Source organism: Salvelinus namaycush, chromosome 11 (genome assembly GCF_016432855.1).
Source record: "Salvelinus namaycush isolate Seneca chromosome 11, SaNama_1.0, whole genome shotgun sequence".
Taxonomy (NCBI): domain Eukaryota; kingdom Metazoa; phylum Chordata; class Actinopteri; order Salmoniformes; family Salmonidae; genus Salvelinus; species Salvelinus namaycush.
The window spans coordinates 44,304,323-44,321,366 of NC_052317.1; the positions used below are offsets into that span (position 1 = coordinate 44,304,323).

Below are 17,044 nucleotides of genomic sequence, written 5' to 3' on the forward strand. Positions count from 1 at the left end.
ATGAGGTTAAACATGCATCAGATAGGGCTTGTTGACAGACTGCCAGACCTAATGAGGTTTAACATGCATCCGATAGGGCTTGTTGACAGACTGTCAGACCTAATGAGGTTTAACATGCATCCGATAGGGCTTGTTGACAGACTGCCAGACCTAATGAGGTTTAACATGCATCAGATAGGGCTTGTTGACAGACTGCCAGACCTAATGAGGTTTAACATGCATCCGATAGGGCTTGTTGACAGACTGTCAGACCTAATGAGGTTTAACATGCATTAACTGAAACCACACGTTGAGAAGTACAGGTCAGAACCATCAAGAGCCTTTAGAAACCTAAGTTGTGTCCCAAATGGCACTCAATTCCCTACACATAGCACAGCCAGAACCCAATCGGACCTGGTCAGAAGTAGTGCACTATGAAGGGAATAGGTTGCCAATTGGGACACATAGCCTATGTCAGATCTCTGGCCACACATATACATTACATTAAGTGGTGTGTATTGGTACTTATTGGAGAACCCGGCTCGCGCTACTTAAGGATATTTGGGAAGTGGACTGTATACAAGCCTTCCAAACTCAATCTGTGGTGGCTAGTGGCTGGACAAATGGGAGGATAGACTCATTGTAATGGTTGGGATGGAATCAATGGAACGTTATCAAACACATTCCTCAGATTTAAAGGCACACCAGCCTCCACTGAATACACTGAATTGAGCAGAAATACATGTGAGATCATTCACTTGTATTACCCAGAATACAACGAGAAGTGTGGGAATTTCAATGGGACAAATCGTTTACTAAACCTCAAATAAATCCTCTAATAAATAATGTGGACATTGAGCAAGTTGAGGTGACTAAACTGCTTGGAGTAACCCTGCATTGTAAACTGTCGAGGTGAAAACATATTGATGCAACAGTAGCTAGGATGGGGAGAAGTCTGTCCATAATAAAGCGCTGCTCTGCCTTCTTAACAACACTATCAACAAGGCAGGTCCTACAGGCCCTGGTTTCTACCTTCTTAACAACACTATCAACAAGGCAGGTCCTACAGGCCCTAGTCTCTACCTTCTTAACAACACTATCAACAAGGCAGGTCCTACAGGCCCTAGTTTCTACCTTCCTAACAACACTATCAACAAGGCAGGTCCTACAGGCCCTAGTCTCTACCTTCTTAACAACACTGTCAACAAGGCAGGTTCCACGGGCCCTAGTTTCTACCTTCTTAACAACACTATCAACAAGGCAGGTCCTACAGGCCCTAGTTTCTACCTTCTTAACAACACTATCAACAAGGCAGGTCCTACAGACCCTAGTTTCTACCTTCTTAACAGCACTATCAACAAGGCAGGTCCTACAGGCCCTAGTCTCTACCTTCTTAACAACACTATCAACAAGGCAGGTCCTACAGGCCCTAGTTTCTACCTCCTTAACAACACTATCAACAAGGCAGGTCCTACAGGCCCTAGTTTCTACCTTCTTAACAACACTATCAACAAGGCAGGTACTACAGGCCCTAGTTTCTACCTTCTTAACAACACTATCAACAAGGCAGGTCCTACAGGCCCTCGTTTCTACCTTCTTAACAACACTATCAACAAGGCAGGTCCTACAGGCCCTAGTTTCTACCTTCTTAACAACACTATCAACAAGGCAGGTCCTACAGGCCCTAGTTTCTACCTTCTTAACAACACTATCAACAAGGCAGGTCCTACAGGCCCTAGTTTCTACCTTCTTAACAACACTATCAACAAGGCAGGTCCTACAGGCCCTAGTTTCTACCTTCTTAACAACACTATCAACAAGGCAGGTCCTACAGGCCCTAGTTTCTACCTTCTTAACAACACTATCAACAAGGCAGGTCCTACAGGCCCTCGTTTCTACCTTCTAAACAGCACTATCAACAAGGCAGGTCCTACAGGCCCTAGTCTCTACCTTCTTAACAACACTATCAACAAGGCAGGTCCTAGAGGCCCTAGTTTCTACCTTCTTAACAGCACTATCAACAAGGCAGGTCCTACAGGCCCTAGTTTCTACCTTCTTAACAACACTATCAACAAGGCAGGTCCTACAGGCCCTAGTTTCTACCTTCTTAACAACACTATCAACAAGGCAGGTCCTACAGGCCCTCGTTTCTACCTTCTTAACAACACTATCAACAAGGCAGGTCCTACAGGCCCTAGTTTTGTCTCACCTGGACTACTATTCAGTCATGTGGTCAGGTGCCACAAAGATGGACTTTGGATAATATCAATTGGCTCAGAACAGGGCAGCATGCCTGGCCCTTGGATGTACACAGAGAGCTAGCATTAATAATATGCATGTTAATCTCTCATGGCTCAAAGTGGAGGAGAGATTGACTTCATCACTGCTTGTATTTATGAGAGGTATTGACATGTTGAATGTACCGAGCTGTCTGTTTAAATGACTAACACACAGCTCGGACACCCATGCCACCAGAGGTCTCTTCACAGTCCCCAAGTCCAGAACAGACTATGTGAGGTGCACAGTACTACATGGAAGTCTATTCCACATCAGGTAACTGATCCAGCAGTAGAATCAGATTTTAAAAAACAGATAAAAATACACGTTATGGAACGGCGGGGACTGTGAAGAGACACACACACAGGCACAGACACACGTACACATGATTTGACACGAAATCTACACACACGTACACATGGATGTTGTGTTGTAAATATGTGATAGTGGAGTAGTGGCCTGAGGGAACACACTGAATGTGTTGGGTAACTTGTTAAGAAATGTAATTTCATTTAATATTTAAAATTGTATATAACTGCCTTAATGTTGCTGGACCCCAGGAAGAGTAGCCGCTGCCTTGGCAGGAACTAATGGGGATCCATAATAAACCCCAGGAAGAGTAGCTGCTGCCTTGGCAGGAACTAATGGGGATCCATAATAAACCCCAGGAAGAGTAGCTGCTGCCTAGGCAGGAACTAATGGGGATCCATAATAAACCCCAGGAAGAGTAGCTGCTGCCTTGGCAGGAACTAATGGGGATCCATTATAAACCCCAGGAAGAGTAGCTGCTTCCTTGGCAGGAACTAATGGGGATCCATAATAAACCCCAGGAAGAGTAGCTGCTGCCTTGGCAGGAACTAATGGGGATCCATAATAAACCCCAGGAAGAGTAGCTGCTGCCTTGGCAGGAACTAATGGGGATCCATAATAAACCCCAGGAAGAGTAGCTGCTGCCTTGGCAGGAACTAATGGGGATCCATAATAAACCCCAGGAAGAGTAGCTGCTGCCTTGGCAGGAACTAATGGGGATCCATAATAAACCCAGGAAGAGTAGCCGCTGCCTTGGCAGGAACTAATGGGGATCCATAATAAACCCCAGGAAGAGTAGCCTGCTGCCTTGGCAGGAACTAATGGGGATCCATAATAAACCCCAGGAAGAGTAGCCTGCTGCCTTGGCAGGAACTAATGGGGATCCATAATAAACCCCAGGAAGAGTAGCCGCTGCCTTGGCAGGAACTAATGGGGATCCATAATAAACCCCAGGAAGAGTAGCTGCTGCCTTGGCAGGAACTAATGGGGATCCATAATAAACCCCAGGAAGAGTAGCTGCTGCCTTGGCAGGAACTAATGGGGATCCATAATAAACCCCAGGAAGAGTAGCCTGCTGCCTTGGCAGGAACTAATGTGGATCCATAATAAACCCCAGGAAGAGTAGCTGCTGCCTTGGCAGGAACTAATGGGGATCCATAATAAACCCCAGGAAGAGTAGCTGCTGCCTTGGCAGGAACTAAGTGGGGGATCCATAATAAACCCCAGGAAGAGTAGCCGCTGCCTTGGCAGGAACTAATGGGGATCCATAATAAACCCCAGGAAGAGTAGCTGCTGCCTTGGCAGGAACTAATGGGGATCCATAATAAACCCCAGGAAGAGTAGCTGCTGCCTTGGCAGGAACTAATGGGGATCCATAATAAACCCCAGGAAGAGTAGCCGCTGCCTTGGCAGGAACTAATGGGGATCCATAATAAACCTCAGGAAGAGTAGCTGCTGCCTAGGCAGGAACTAATGGGTGTCCATAATAAACCCCAGGAAGAGTAGCTGCTGCCTTGGCAGGAACTAATGGGGATCCATAATAAACCCCAGGAAGAGTAGCTGCTGCCTTGGCAGGAACTAATGGGGATCCATAATAAACCCCAGGAAGAGTAGCTGCTGCCTTGGCAGGAACTAATGGGGATCCATAATAAACCCCAGGAAGAGTAGCTGCTGCCTTGGCATACCCCAGGAGAGTAGCTGCTGCCTTGGCAGGAACTAATGGAGATCCATAATAAACTCCAGGAAGAGTAGCTGCTGCCTTGGCAGGAACTAATGGGGATCCATAATAAACCCCAGGAAGAGTAGCCGCTGCCTTGGCAGGAACTAATGGGGATCCATAATTAAACCCCAGGAAGAGTAGCCGCTGCCTTGGCAGGAACTAATGGGGATCCATAATAAACCCCAGGAAGAGTAGCTGCTGCCTTGGCAGGAACTAATGGGGATCCATAATAAACCCCAGGAAGAGTAGCCGCTGCCTTGGCAGGAACTAATGGGGATCCATAATAAACCCCAGGAAGAGTAGCCGCTGCCTTGGCAGGAACTAATGGGGATCCATAATAAACCCCAGGAAGAGTAGCCGCTGCCTTGGCAGGAACTAATGGGGATCCATAATAAACCCCAGGAAGAGTAGCTGCTCCCTTGGCAGGAACTAATGGGGATCCATAATAAACCCCAGGAAGAGTAGCTGCAGCCTTGGCAGGAACTAATGGGGATCCATAATAAACCCCAGGAAGAGTAGCTGCTGCCTTGGCAGGAACTAATGGGGATCCATAATAAACCCCAGGAAGAGTAGCCGCTGCCCTGGCAGGAACTAATGGGGATCCATAATAAACCCCAGGAAGAGTAGCTGCTTCCTTGGCAGGAACAAATGGGGATCCATAATAAACCCCAGGAAGAGTAGCCGCTGCCCTGGCAGGAACTAATGGGGATCCATAATAAACCCCAGGAAGAGTAGCTGCTGCCTTGGCAGGAACTAATGGGGATCCATAATAAACCTCAGGAAGAGTAGCTGCTGCCTAGGCAGGAACTAATGGGGGTCCATAATAAACCCCAGGAAGAGTAGCCGCTGCCTTGGCAGGAACTAATGGGGATCCATAATAAACCCCAGGAAGAGTAGCTGCTGCCTTGGCAGGAACTAATGGGGATCCATAATAAACCCCAGGAAGAGTAGCTGCTGCCTTGGCAGGAACTAATGGGGATCCATAATAAACCCCAGGAAGAGTAGCTGCTGCCTTGGCAGGAACTAATGGGGATCCATAATAAACCCCAGGAAGAGTAGCCGCTGCCTTGGCAGGAACTAATGGGGATCCATAATAAACCCCAGGAAGAGTAGCTGCTGCCTTGGCAGGAACTAATGGAGATCCATAATAAACCCCAGGAAGAGTAGCTGCTGCCTTGGCAGGAACTAATGGGGATCCATAATAAACCCCAGGAAGAGTAGCCGCTGCCTTGGCAGGAACTAATGGGGATCCATAATTAAACCCCAGGAAGAGTAGCCGCTGCCTTGGCAGGAACTAATGGGGATCCATAATAAACCCCAGGAAGAGTAGCTGCTGCCTTGGCAGGAACTAATGGGGATCCATAATAAACCCCAGGAAGAGTAGCCGCTGCCTTGGCAGGGACTAATGGGGATCCATAATAAACCCCAGGAAGAGTAGCCGCTGCCTTGGCAGGAACTAATGGGGATCCATAATAAACCCCAGGAAGAGTAGCCGCTGCCTTGGCAGGAACTAATGGGGATCCATAATAAACCCCAGGAAGAGTAGCTGCTCCCTTGGCAGGAACTAATGGGGATCCATAATAAACCCCAGGAAGAGTAGCTGCAGCCTTGGCAGGAACTAATGGGGATCCATAATAAACCCCAGGAAGAGTAGCTGCTGCCTTGGCAGGAACTAATGGGGATCCATAATAAACCCCAGGAAGAGTAGCCGCTGCCCTGCCAGGAACTAATGGGGATCCATAATAAACCCCAGGAAGAGTAGCTGCTTCCTTGGCAGGAACAAATGGGGATCCATAATAAACCCCAGGAAGAGTAGCCGCTGCCCTGGCAGGAACTAATGGGGATCCATAATAAACCCCAGGAAGAGTAGCTGCTGCCTTGGCAGGAACTAATGGGTATCCATAATAAACCCCAGGAAGAGTAGCTGCTGCCTTGGCAGGAACTAATGGGGATCCATAATAAACCCCAGGAAGAGTAGTCGCTGCCTTGGCAGGAACTAATGGAGATCCATAATAAACCCAGGAAGAGTAGCCGCTGCCTTGGCAGGAACTAATGGGGATCCATAATAAACCCCAGGAAGAGTAGCTGCTGCTTTGGCAGGAACTAATGGGGATCCATAATAAACCCCAGGAAGAGTAGCTGCTGCCTTGGCAGGAACTAATGGGGATCCATAATAAACCCCAGGAAGAGTAGCTGCTGCCTTGGCAGGAACTAATGGGGATCCATAATAAACCCCAGGAAGAGTAGCTGCTGCCTTGGCAGGAACTAATGGGGATCCATAATAAACCCCAGGAAGAGTAGCTGCTGCCTTGGCAGGAACTAATGGGGATCCATAATAAACCCCAGGAAGAGTAGCTGCTGCCTTGGCAGGAACTAATGGGGATCCATAATAAACCCCAGGAAGAGTAGCTGCTGCCTTGGCAGGAACTAATGGGGATCCATAATAAATCCCAGGAAGAGTAGCTGCTTCCTTGGCAGGAACTAATGGGGATCCATAATAAACCCCAGGAAGAGTAGCTGCTGCCTTGGCAGGAACTAATGGGGATCCATAATAAACCCCAGGAAGAGTAGCTGCTGCCTTGGCAGGAACTAATGGGGATCCATAATAAACCCCAGGAAGAGTAGCTGCTGCCTTGGCAGGAACTAATGGGGATCCATAATAAACCCCAGGAAGAGTAGCCGCTACCTTGACAGGAACTAATGGGGATCCATAATAAATATAAATACAAATGGAGAAGACTTAAAAATACCCACTAGTTGAACTTAATATATAAATGTTTTAATGAGTTAACCCAATGAGCTCTATCTATCAATGTATGGAACTATCTTGGTGAGCTTGAGTCACCAGATGTCTGCAAAGAATGTGGACGTATTGTCCCACTGGGCTACAGAATAGAAGGCCTTCATGCTCAATTGACTAAAACCCTTATCCATATACTATATTTCCTACAGCATGACGGCTGTAGGTGAAATATTACACAGTATATTCTAGGGGACTTTTATCCTTTGTGTTTTGTAAAGAATGTGTCTTTCTCTACTCTTAACCCGAGGGCTTTTTTAAAATCAGGTTTTATGGTATATATATAATAATAATAATAATAATAACTTTATTTAAGTTTATATGTAGACGTGTGTATTGTATATACAGTGCTTTCTGAAAGTATTCATACCCCTTGACTTATTCCACATATTGTTGTGTTACAGCCTGAATTCAAAATGGATTCCATTTTTTCTCACCCATCTACATACAATACCTCATAATGACAAAGTGAACAAAATGTGTTTTAAAATGTTAGCACATTTTTTGAAAATGAAATACATAAATATCTAATTTACTTAAGTATTCACACCCCTGAGTCAATACATGTTAGAATCACCTTTGGCAGCGATTACAGCTGTGAGTCTTTCTGGTTGAGTCTCTAAGAAATTTGCACACCTGTCAAATTGGTTGTTGATCATAGCTTGACAACCATTTTTAAGTCTTGCTATAGATTTTCAAGCAGATTTAAGTCAATACTGTAACTTGGCCACTCAGGAACAATCACTTTCTTCTTGGTGAGCAACTGCAGTGTAGATTTGGCCTTGTGTTGTAGGTTATTGTCCTGCTGAAAGGTGAATTCATCTCTTCCAGTGTCTGGTGGAAAGCAGACTGAACCAGGTTTTCCGCTAGGTTTTTGCCAGTGCTTAGCTGCATTCCGTTTCTTTTTTATCCTAAAAAACTCCCCAGTCCTTAATGATTACAAGCATACCCATAACATGATGCAGCCACCACCATGCTTGAAAATATGGAGAATGGTACTCAGTAATGTGTTCTATTGGATTTGCCCCAAACATAACAATTTGTGTTCAGTACAAAAAGTTAATTTCTTTGACACATTTTTTGCAGTATTACTTTAGTGCCTTGTTGCAAACAGGATGCATGTTTTGGAATATTTTTATTCCGTACAGGCTTCCTTCTTTTCACTCTGTCAATTAGATTAGTATTGTGGAGTAACTACAATGTTGTTGATCCATCCTCAGTTTTCTACTATCACAGCCATTAAATTCTAACGGTTTTAAAATCACCATTGGCCTCATGATGAAATCCCTGAGCAGTTTCCTTCCTCTCCGGCAACTGAGTTAGGAAGGACGCCTGTATCTTTGTAGCGACTGTGTATATTGCTACGTCATCCAAAGTGTAATTAATAACTTTGCTCAAAGGGATATTCAATGTCAGATTTTTCATATTATTTGTACCCATCTACCAATAGGTGCACTTCTTTGCGAGGCATTGGAAAACCTCCCTGGTCTTTGTGGTTGAATCTGTGTTTGAAATTCACTGCTCGACTGAGGGATCTTACAGATAATTGTATGTGTGGACTACAGAGATGAGGTAGTCATTCAAAAATCAACACTATTATTGCACACAGAGTCCAAGCAACTTATTACGTGACTTGTTGAGCACATTTTTATTCCTGAATTTATTTAGGCTTGGCATAACAAAGAGGTTGACTCAAGAAATGTCCAAAAACATAACTCCACTTAGACATTATGGGGTAAATCTAAATTTAATCAATTTTAAATTCAGGCTGTAACATAACAACATGTGGAATAAGCCCAGGGGTGTGAATACTTTCTGAAGGCTCTGTATTCTATATTTACAGTATCTCTATAATATTAGGGTGTATAATTATAACTTAGTTTGTTAAATCTATATTATGTACAGTGTACTGTAGGTTTGTATTGGCTTACCTTTCAAAACCAATCTGACGTATAGATTTCTCCCACGTTGAACCTGAACAAAATCACAAGAGCATTTCATAAGAGCAGGTACAGATTAACAACACTTCATAAGAGCAGGTACAGATTAACAACACTTCATAAGAGCAGGTACAGAATAAGAGCATTTCATAAGAGCAGGTACAAATTAAGAGCATTTCATAAGAGCAGGTACAGATTAAGAGCGTTTCATAAGAGCAGGTACAGAATAAGAGCATTTCATAAGAACAGGTACAAATTAAGAGCATTTCATAAGAGCAGGTATAGATTAAGAGCATTTCATAAGAGCAGGTACAGATTAAGAGCATTTCATAAGAGCAGGTACAAATTAAGAGCATTTCATAAGAGCAGGTACAAATTAAGAGCATTTCATAAGAGCAGGTATAGATTAAGAGCATTTCATAAGAGTTGAATATCACACGGATGGAGGTTCAGTTGTCGTGATGTCCTTTGAAAGACATTCTGACTTCAGAGGCAGATGGTCTTATAACAACATGTAATACACCTTCTGACATCTCTTCATCATGTTATCCTCTTATCTCTCTCTATCTCTACTGCTCTCTCAACACAGACACACCTTCCTTCTGACATCTCTTCATAATTTTATCCTCTTGTCGCTCTACAAATTGGTGCTCTCTCTCTCTCTCTCTCTCTCTCTCTCTCTCTCTCTCCCTCTCTCCCTCTCATTCTCTCTCCTTCCCTCTCTCTCTCTCTCCCTCTACTTCTCTCTCTCTCTCTCTCTCCCTCTCCTTCTCTCTCTCTCTCTCTCTTACCCTTGCTCGCTCTTTTGCTTTCTCTCTCTCTCTTCGAGTCCTTAAGAAACTATGCAGCATTTAGTCCCGTGGTCCCGTGTAGCTCAGTTGGTAGAGCATGGCGCTTGCAACGCCAGGGTTGTGGGTTCGATTCCCATGGAGGGCCAGTACAAAAAAGTATGAATGTATGTACTTGTAAGTCGCTCTGGATAAGAGCGTCTGCTAAATGACTTAAATGTAAATGTAAAATTTAGTTTTTTTAATGTATTATTACATTATTATTACATTATTACATTGTTACCCCAGGAAATCTTAAGTCTTGTTACATACAGCCAGGAGGAACTATTGGATACAAGAGCGACGTCAATTTACCAACATTACGACCAGAAATACGACATTCCCGAAGCGGATCCTCTGTTTCGACCACCACCCAGGACAATGGATCTAATCCCAGAAGCCGACCCAAGACAACAAGGGCAGATGGTCAAGCTCCATAGACATGCACATCGCCCACCGCTCCCGAGTATACTACTCGCCAATGTCCAGTCTCTTGACAGAAAGGTAGACGAAATTCGAGCAAGGGTTGCCTTCAAGAGAGACATCAGAGATTGAAACATTCTCGTCAGTGATCGTCACAGCGTTTACATTCCCCCTCAAGCAGACACCAAGATGGCCCTCAAGGAACTTCACTTGACTCTATGTAAACTGGAAACCATATATCCTGAGGCTGCATTTATTGTAGCTGGGTATTTTAACAAAGCAAATTTGAGAACAAGGCTACCTAAATTCTATCAGCATATTGATTACACTACGCACGGGGGTAATACACTCAACCACTGCTACTCTAACTTCCACGATGCATACAAAGCCCTCCCCCGCCCTCCCTTCGGCAAATCCGACCACGACGCCATCTTGCTCCTACCGTCTTATAGGCAGAAACCCAAACAGGATGTACCAGTGACTAGAACCATTCAACGCTGGTCTGACCAATCGGAATCCACGCTTCAAGATTGTTTTGATCACGCGGACTGGGATATGTTCCAGTCAGCCTCAGAGAATAACATCGATCTATACGCTGACTCGGTGAGTGAGTTTATAAGGAAGTGCATTGAAGATGTTGTACCCACTGTGACTATTAAAACCTACCCTAACCAGAAACCGTGGATGGATGGCGGAATTCGCACAAAACTGAAAGCGCGAACCACCTCATTTAACCATGGAAAGAGGTCTGGGAACATGGCTGAATATAAACAGTATTGTTATTCCCTCCGCAAGGCAATCAAACAAGCGAAATGCCGGTACAGGGACAAAGTTGAGTCGCAATTCAACGGCTCAGACACGAGACTTATGTGGCAGGGTCTACAGGAAATCACGGACTACAAAAAGAAAACCAGCCACGTTACAGGCAACAACGTCACGCTTCCAGACAAACTAAACACCTTCTTTGCCCGCTTTGAGGATAATGCAGGGCCACCGGCCACCGGCCCGCTAACAAGAACTGCGCCCCCCCCCCTCCTTCTCAGTGGCTGACGTGAGTAAAACATTTAAACGTGTTAACTCTTGCAAGACTGCTGGCCCAGACGGAATCCCCAGCCGCGTCCTCAGAGCATGCGCAGACCAGCTGGCTGGTGTGTTTACGGACATATTCAATCAATCCTTATCCCAGTCTGTTGTCCCCACATGCTTCAAGATGGCTACCATTGTTCCTGTACCCAAGAAGGCAAAGGTAACTGAACTAAATGACTATCGCCCCGTAGCACTCACTTCTGTCATCATGAAGTGCTTTGAGAGACTAGTTAAGGATCATATCACCTCCACCCTACCTGACACCCTAGACCCACTTTAATTTGCATACCGCCCTAATAGGTCCACAAACGATGTAATCGCAATCACACTGCACACTGCCCTATCCCATCTGGACAAGAGGAATACCTATGTAAGAATGCTGTTCATTGACTACAGCTCAGCATTTAACACCATAGTACCCTTCAAGCTCATCATTAAACTCAAGGCCCTGGGTCTCGACCCCGCCCTGTGCAACTGGGTCCTTGACTTTCTGACGGGCCGCCCCCAGGTGGTGTAGGTAGGAAACAACATCTCCACCTCGCTGAACCTAAACACTGGGGCCCCACAAGGGTGCGTGCTCAGCCCCCTCCTGTACTCCCTGTTCACCCACGACTTCGTGGCCACGCACGCCTCCAACTCAATCATTAAGTTTGCAGACGACACAATAGTAGTGGGCTTGATTACCAACAAGGACGAGACAGCCTACAGGGAGGAGGTGAGGGCCCTCAGAGTATGGTGTCAGGAAAACAACCTCTCACTCAACGTCAACAAAACAAAGGAGATGATCGTGGACTTCAGGAAACAGCAGAGGGAGCACCCCCCTATCTACATCGACAGGACAGCAGTGGAGAAGGTGGAAAGTTTTAAGTTCCTAGGCGTACACATCAACAACAAACTGAAATGGTCCACCCACAGAGACAGTGTAGTGAAGAAGGCACAGCAGCGCCTCTTCAACCTCAGGAGGCTGAAGAAATGTGGCTTGTCGCCCAAAACCCTGACTAACTTTTACAGATCCACAATCGAGAGCATCCTGTCGGGTTGTATCACAGCCTGGTACGGCAACTGCTCCGCCCTCAACCGCAGGGCTCTCCAGAGGGTGGTGCGGTCTGCACAACGCATCACCGGGGGCAAACTACCTGCCCTCCATGACACCTATAGCACCCGATGTCACAGGAAGGGCAAAAAGATAATCAATATCACTTGAATAATGTATTTATATCTTACATTACTCATATCATATGTATATACTGTATTTTATACCGTCTATTGCACCTTGCCTATGCCACTCGGCCATCGCTCATCCATATATTTATATGTACATATTCTCATTCACCCCTTTTTAGATTTGTGTGTATTAGGTAGTTGTTGGGGAATTGTTAGATCACTTGTTAGATATTACTGCACCGTCGGAACTAGAAGCACAAGCATTTCGCTATTAACATCTGCTAACCATGTGTACGTGACCAATAAAATGTGATTTGATTTGAACTCAGGCCTAGAAACATCCATCAATGTTGGTGGAAGCCGGGAAGGCAGCTCAGAACATCTTTTTTTCTGGCGGAGGTGTTTAATGTTAACAGGAAGCCCGGCAGCAGTCGACACTAGAATAATACACTGTGTCTGATTTGCTCTTGGCTTTTCAGACCCGAGAGGACCGTCTTGAAACAGAAACCCTTCAAGTCACAACCTCGACATAATAAACCACAGTAATGTTAGGAATGTCCCGGTCCAAATATGTGTAACACCTAACTTCACCCAGCCCAAACTGAGGAGCATACAGGTGTATGGAGGGTGTGTGTATGTCTGTGTGTGTTTATGTGTGTGTGTGTGGGGGGGGGGTGAACTGTACTGTAGACTAGTAACATCAGGAAGGAAGGTGATATGACACAGAATAATCTGCGGAGAGGCGAGTTACTGAAGAACCTGTCCTGGGTTTTATTAAAACCGCCTCAAAATATAAAAAGCCATAAGTGTTCACTGAGCCAATAACTAATCATTATCACGGACTCTATTGTCAACTAACTTATCCATATCGCTGACTCTATTATCAAATAACTTATCCATATCGCTGACTCTATTATCAACTAACTTATCCATATCGCTGACACTGCTATCAACTAACTTATCCATATCGCTGACTCTATTATCAAATAACTTATCCATATCGCTGACTCTATTATCAACTAACTTATCCATATCGCTGACTCTATTATCAACTAACTTATCCATATCGCTGACTCTATTATCAACTAACTTATCCATATCACTGACTCTTTCATTAAATAACTTATCCATAAGTTAGTTAAATACCTTATCTTGACCCTGTCAGACTACTTTACCCTGTCAGACTACTGGCTTTACCCTGTTAGACTACTTTACCCTTCTTGACACAACGCACATCCAAACCGGAAGCCAGCCACACCAATGTGTCGGAGGAAACACCGTACACCTAGCGACCTGGTCAGCGTGCACTGTGGCCGGCCCGCCACAGGAGTCGCTAGTGCGCGATGAGACAAGGATATCTCTGCCGGCCAAACCCTCCCTAACCCGGACGACGCTGGGGCAATTGTGCGTCGCCCCATGGGCCTCCCGGTCGTGGCCCGGCTGTGGCAGAGCTTGGGCTCGAACCCAGAATCTCTGGTGGCACACTGCGATGCAGTACCTTAGACCACTGCGCCACCCGGGAGGCTGCCTGTCAGACTACTTTACCCTGTCAGACTGCTTTACCCTGTCAGACTACTTTACCCTGTCAGACTACTGCTGTAGATTTGACAGTTTCATTCTTCTTCTCTCTCCCTTGATCCTGATAGTCTAGTGCTGCATGCGTTTCCACTGGCCACATTTCAACGCTGTCACATTTACAGTGTGACTATAATATCATGATAAATAATATTACGTATTAATAATATATAATGACTTTCTATCTGCCCAGGGAGGGAGGTGTCAAATTTAGCAGGAGACCCGTGGTGGTGGTGAATTTATATGTGGCTGGGGATGAGTGCCGTATTTAAACCTCAAAGCAGTGAGGAGAGAGAGAGAGAGAGAGAGAGAGAGAGAGAGAGAGAGAGAGAGAGAGAGAGAGAGAGAGAGAGAGAGAGAGAGAGAGAGAGAGAGAGAGAGAGAGAGAGAGAGAGAGGATCCAGAGCAGGAGGAGCAGCAGGAGGAACAGGAGGAGGAGGAGGAGGAACAGGAGGAACAGGAGGAGGAACAGGAGGAGGAGGAGGAGGAACACGAGGAGGAGGAGGAGGAGGAGGAGGAACAGGAGGAACAGGAGGAGGAGGAGGAGCAGGTGCAGGAGGAGGGACAGGAGGAGGAGGAGGAACAGGAGGAGGAGGAGGAGGAACAAGAGGAGGGACAGGAGGAGGAGGAACAGAAGGAGGAACAGGAGGAGGAGGAGCAGGAGGAGGAACAAGAGGAGGAGGTAGAACAAGAGGAGGAGCAGGAGGAGGAGGAGCAGGGGGAGGAACAGGAGGAGGAGGAGCGGGAGGAGGAACAGGAGGAGGAACAGGAGGAGGAGCAGGAGGAGGAACAGGAGGAGGAACAGGAGGAGGAGGTAGAACTAGAGGAGGAGGTAGAACTAGAGGAGGAACAGGAGGAGGAGGAGCAGGGGGAGGAACAGGAGGAGGAGGAGCGGGAGGAGGAACAGGAGGAGGAACAGGAGGAGGAGCAGGAGGAGGAACAGGAGGAGGAGGTAGAACTAGAGGAGGAGGTAGAACTAGAGGAGGAACAGGAGGAGGAGTGAGACAAGCAGGCCTGCTCCTGTCTGCTCCTGTCTATTAATCTCCGTTCTCCCTGCTCTGCTCTGTAGCATCTGTCTGTCACCATGTTAGCTTAGTGAGGTAGTCAGCCCATTCATACATGTCAGGTTCTGACCCTAATGGCTTATTTGGCTCTGGCCAATAAAGAAGCACAGGAAATGATGTACACTATCCTGAGATAAGATCAGAACTGTTTCAGAATGAGGGAGAGCTTCTCGTCCATATCCCCATGGTCTAGCCAAAAGGAAAGGGGTGTAGAGATGTTAGATCTGGTGAGATGACCTACTATAAAGAAAGCTTCTCGTCCATATCCCCATGGTCTAGCCAAAAGGAACGGGGTGTAGAGATGTTAGATCTGGTGAGATGACCTACTATAAAGAAAGCTTCTCGTCCATATCCCCATGGTCTAGCCAAAAGGAAAGGGGTGTAGAGATGTTAGATCTGGTGAGATGACCTACTATATAGAAAGCTTCTTGTCCATATCCCCATGGTCTAGCCAAAAGGAAAGGGGTGTAGAGATGTTAGATCTGGTGAGATGACCTACTATAAATAATGATATTTGTTTTGACAGGCATTAGTAATGTACAGTACTAAGGAAATATCAACATCTTCACATATTATTTGGAAGAGTAGAGTCCTGTATCTGACCTGAGACCTGTAATTCAGAACCAGCTATGCAGTGACGGGTCATGCGTACGTCCGTGATGTACAGAGGAAATACCAAAGTCTCCTACGTAATTATATAATTATATAATTCCATCGTACAGTAAGTACAGTATTTTTAACTTGATCTGACTTTAAATTTCTCTCGGAAATCTGGAACTAAAATTTGGTAAATTTATAAAACAGACAAAAAAAACAGACAAGGTTCTGTTCAGATGTTATTGGTAATACAAAAGAAGAAGGAATGTGTCTTCCTGTATCTGAAGGCTATTCACGTGTTAAATAAAACCTCTAAACCATAGACATTTATGCTGCAACGCAGAGCAATAAAGAAATGCACAGTTTCATATAGGTATCTCTGTTTAACGTTACGGGTAATTATAAAAATAAATAAAAAACGTTTCTAATTGCCTTCCTCCCCTTCCTTCTTTTCCCTCCCTTCACACCCATTGATTTCCTTCCTTAATGCTAATGTTGGCGGTTGGTGGCAGCTGCTAGTAGCTACCAGCGCATACTGCCTACTGTGCTGTACAGTGTTGCCCAAGGCGGTACGGTCGTTATAGCCATCTGAGGAAGGAAAATTGAAATGGAAAATGTATTTAGCTCCTGTTAAAACGTGAGAGGCCATTAGAACAGGGGGGGGTCAGGGTTCTACCTTGTCTAGACACGGTGGAGTTTTACAACTGATAGGTAGTTTATTGAGTGTTCCAGATGTCCAGTGACTACACACACAGGGCACTATTCACAACTCCCAACACCTCTACAAAATTAATCCCTGACATTGTTTCCTGTTTCAGCCTGTAAAAGTCGCTCCCTTCCCTTATTTTCCCTACAAGATTAGAGTTTTAAATGACTAAACATCTCTGCCTCATCATCTCAACAACAACAACAAAAAGATATTGAATATCCCTTTGAGCATTATTAATTACTCTTTAGATGTGAAGCTGGTTGAGAGAATGCCAAGTGTGCAAAGCTGTCATCAAGGCAAAGGGTGGCTACTTTGAAGAATCTAAAACATCAAATATATTTTGATTTGTTTAACACTTTTCTGGTTACTACATGATTCCATATGTTTTATTTCATAGTTTTGATGTCTTCACTATTATTCTACAATGTGGAAAATAGTAAAAATAAAGAAAAACCCTTGAATGAGTAGGTGTGTCCAAACGTCTGACTGGTACTGAACATGTAACGAATGGAACAGGAACATGATCTGTACTCACAGTTGAAGCGGGGGTCAACATAGTTAGGGTTAAGTCAGG

General features: G+C 45.3%; 1 protein-coding gene across 1 annotated transcript in view; it reads right to left on the bottom strand.

Moving 5' to 3' along the window:
* Positions 1–17,044, bottom strand: part of LOC120055437 (piezo-type mechanosensitive ion channel component 2-like) — a 198,147-nt gene that overhangs the window by 139,289 nt on the left and 41,814 nt on the right. Inside the window, exon 9 of the mRNA XM_039003300.1 lies at positions 9,017–9,059. Within this exon, the coding sequence (XP_038859228.1) occupies positions 9,017–9,059 (43 nt within the window). The remainder of the gene's footprint in view (positions 1–9,016; positions 9,060–17,044) is intronic.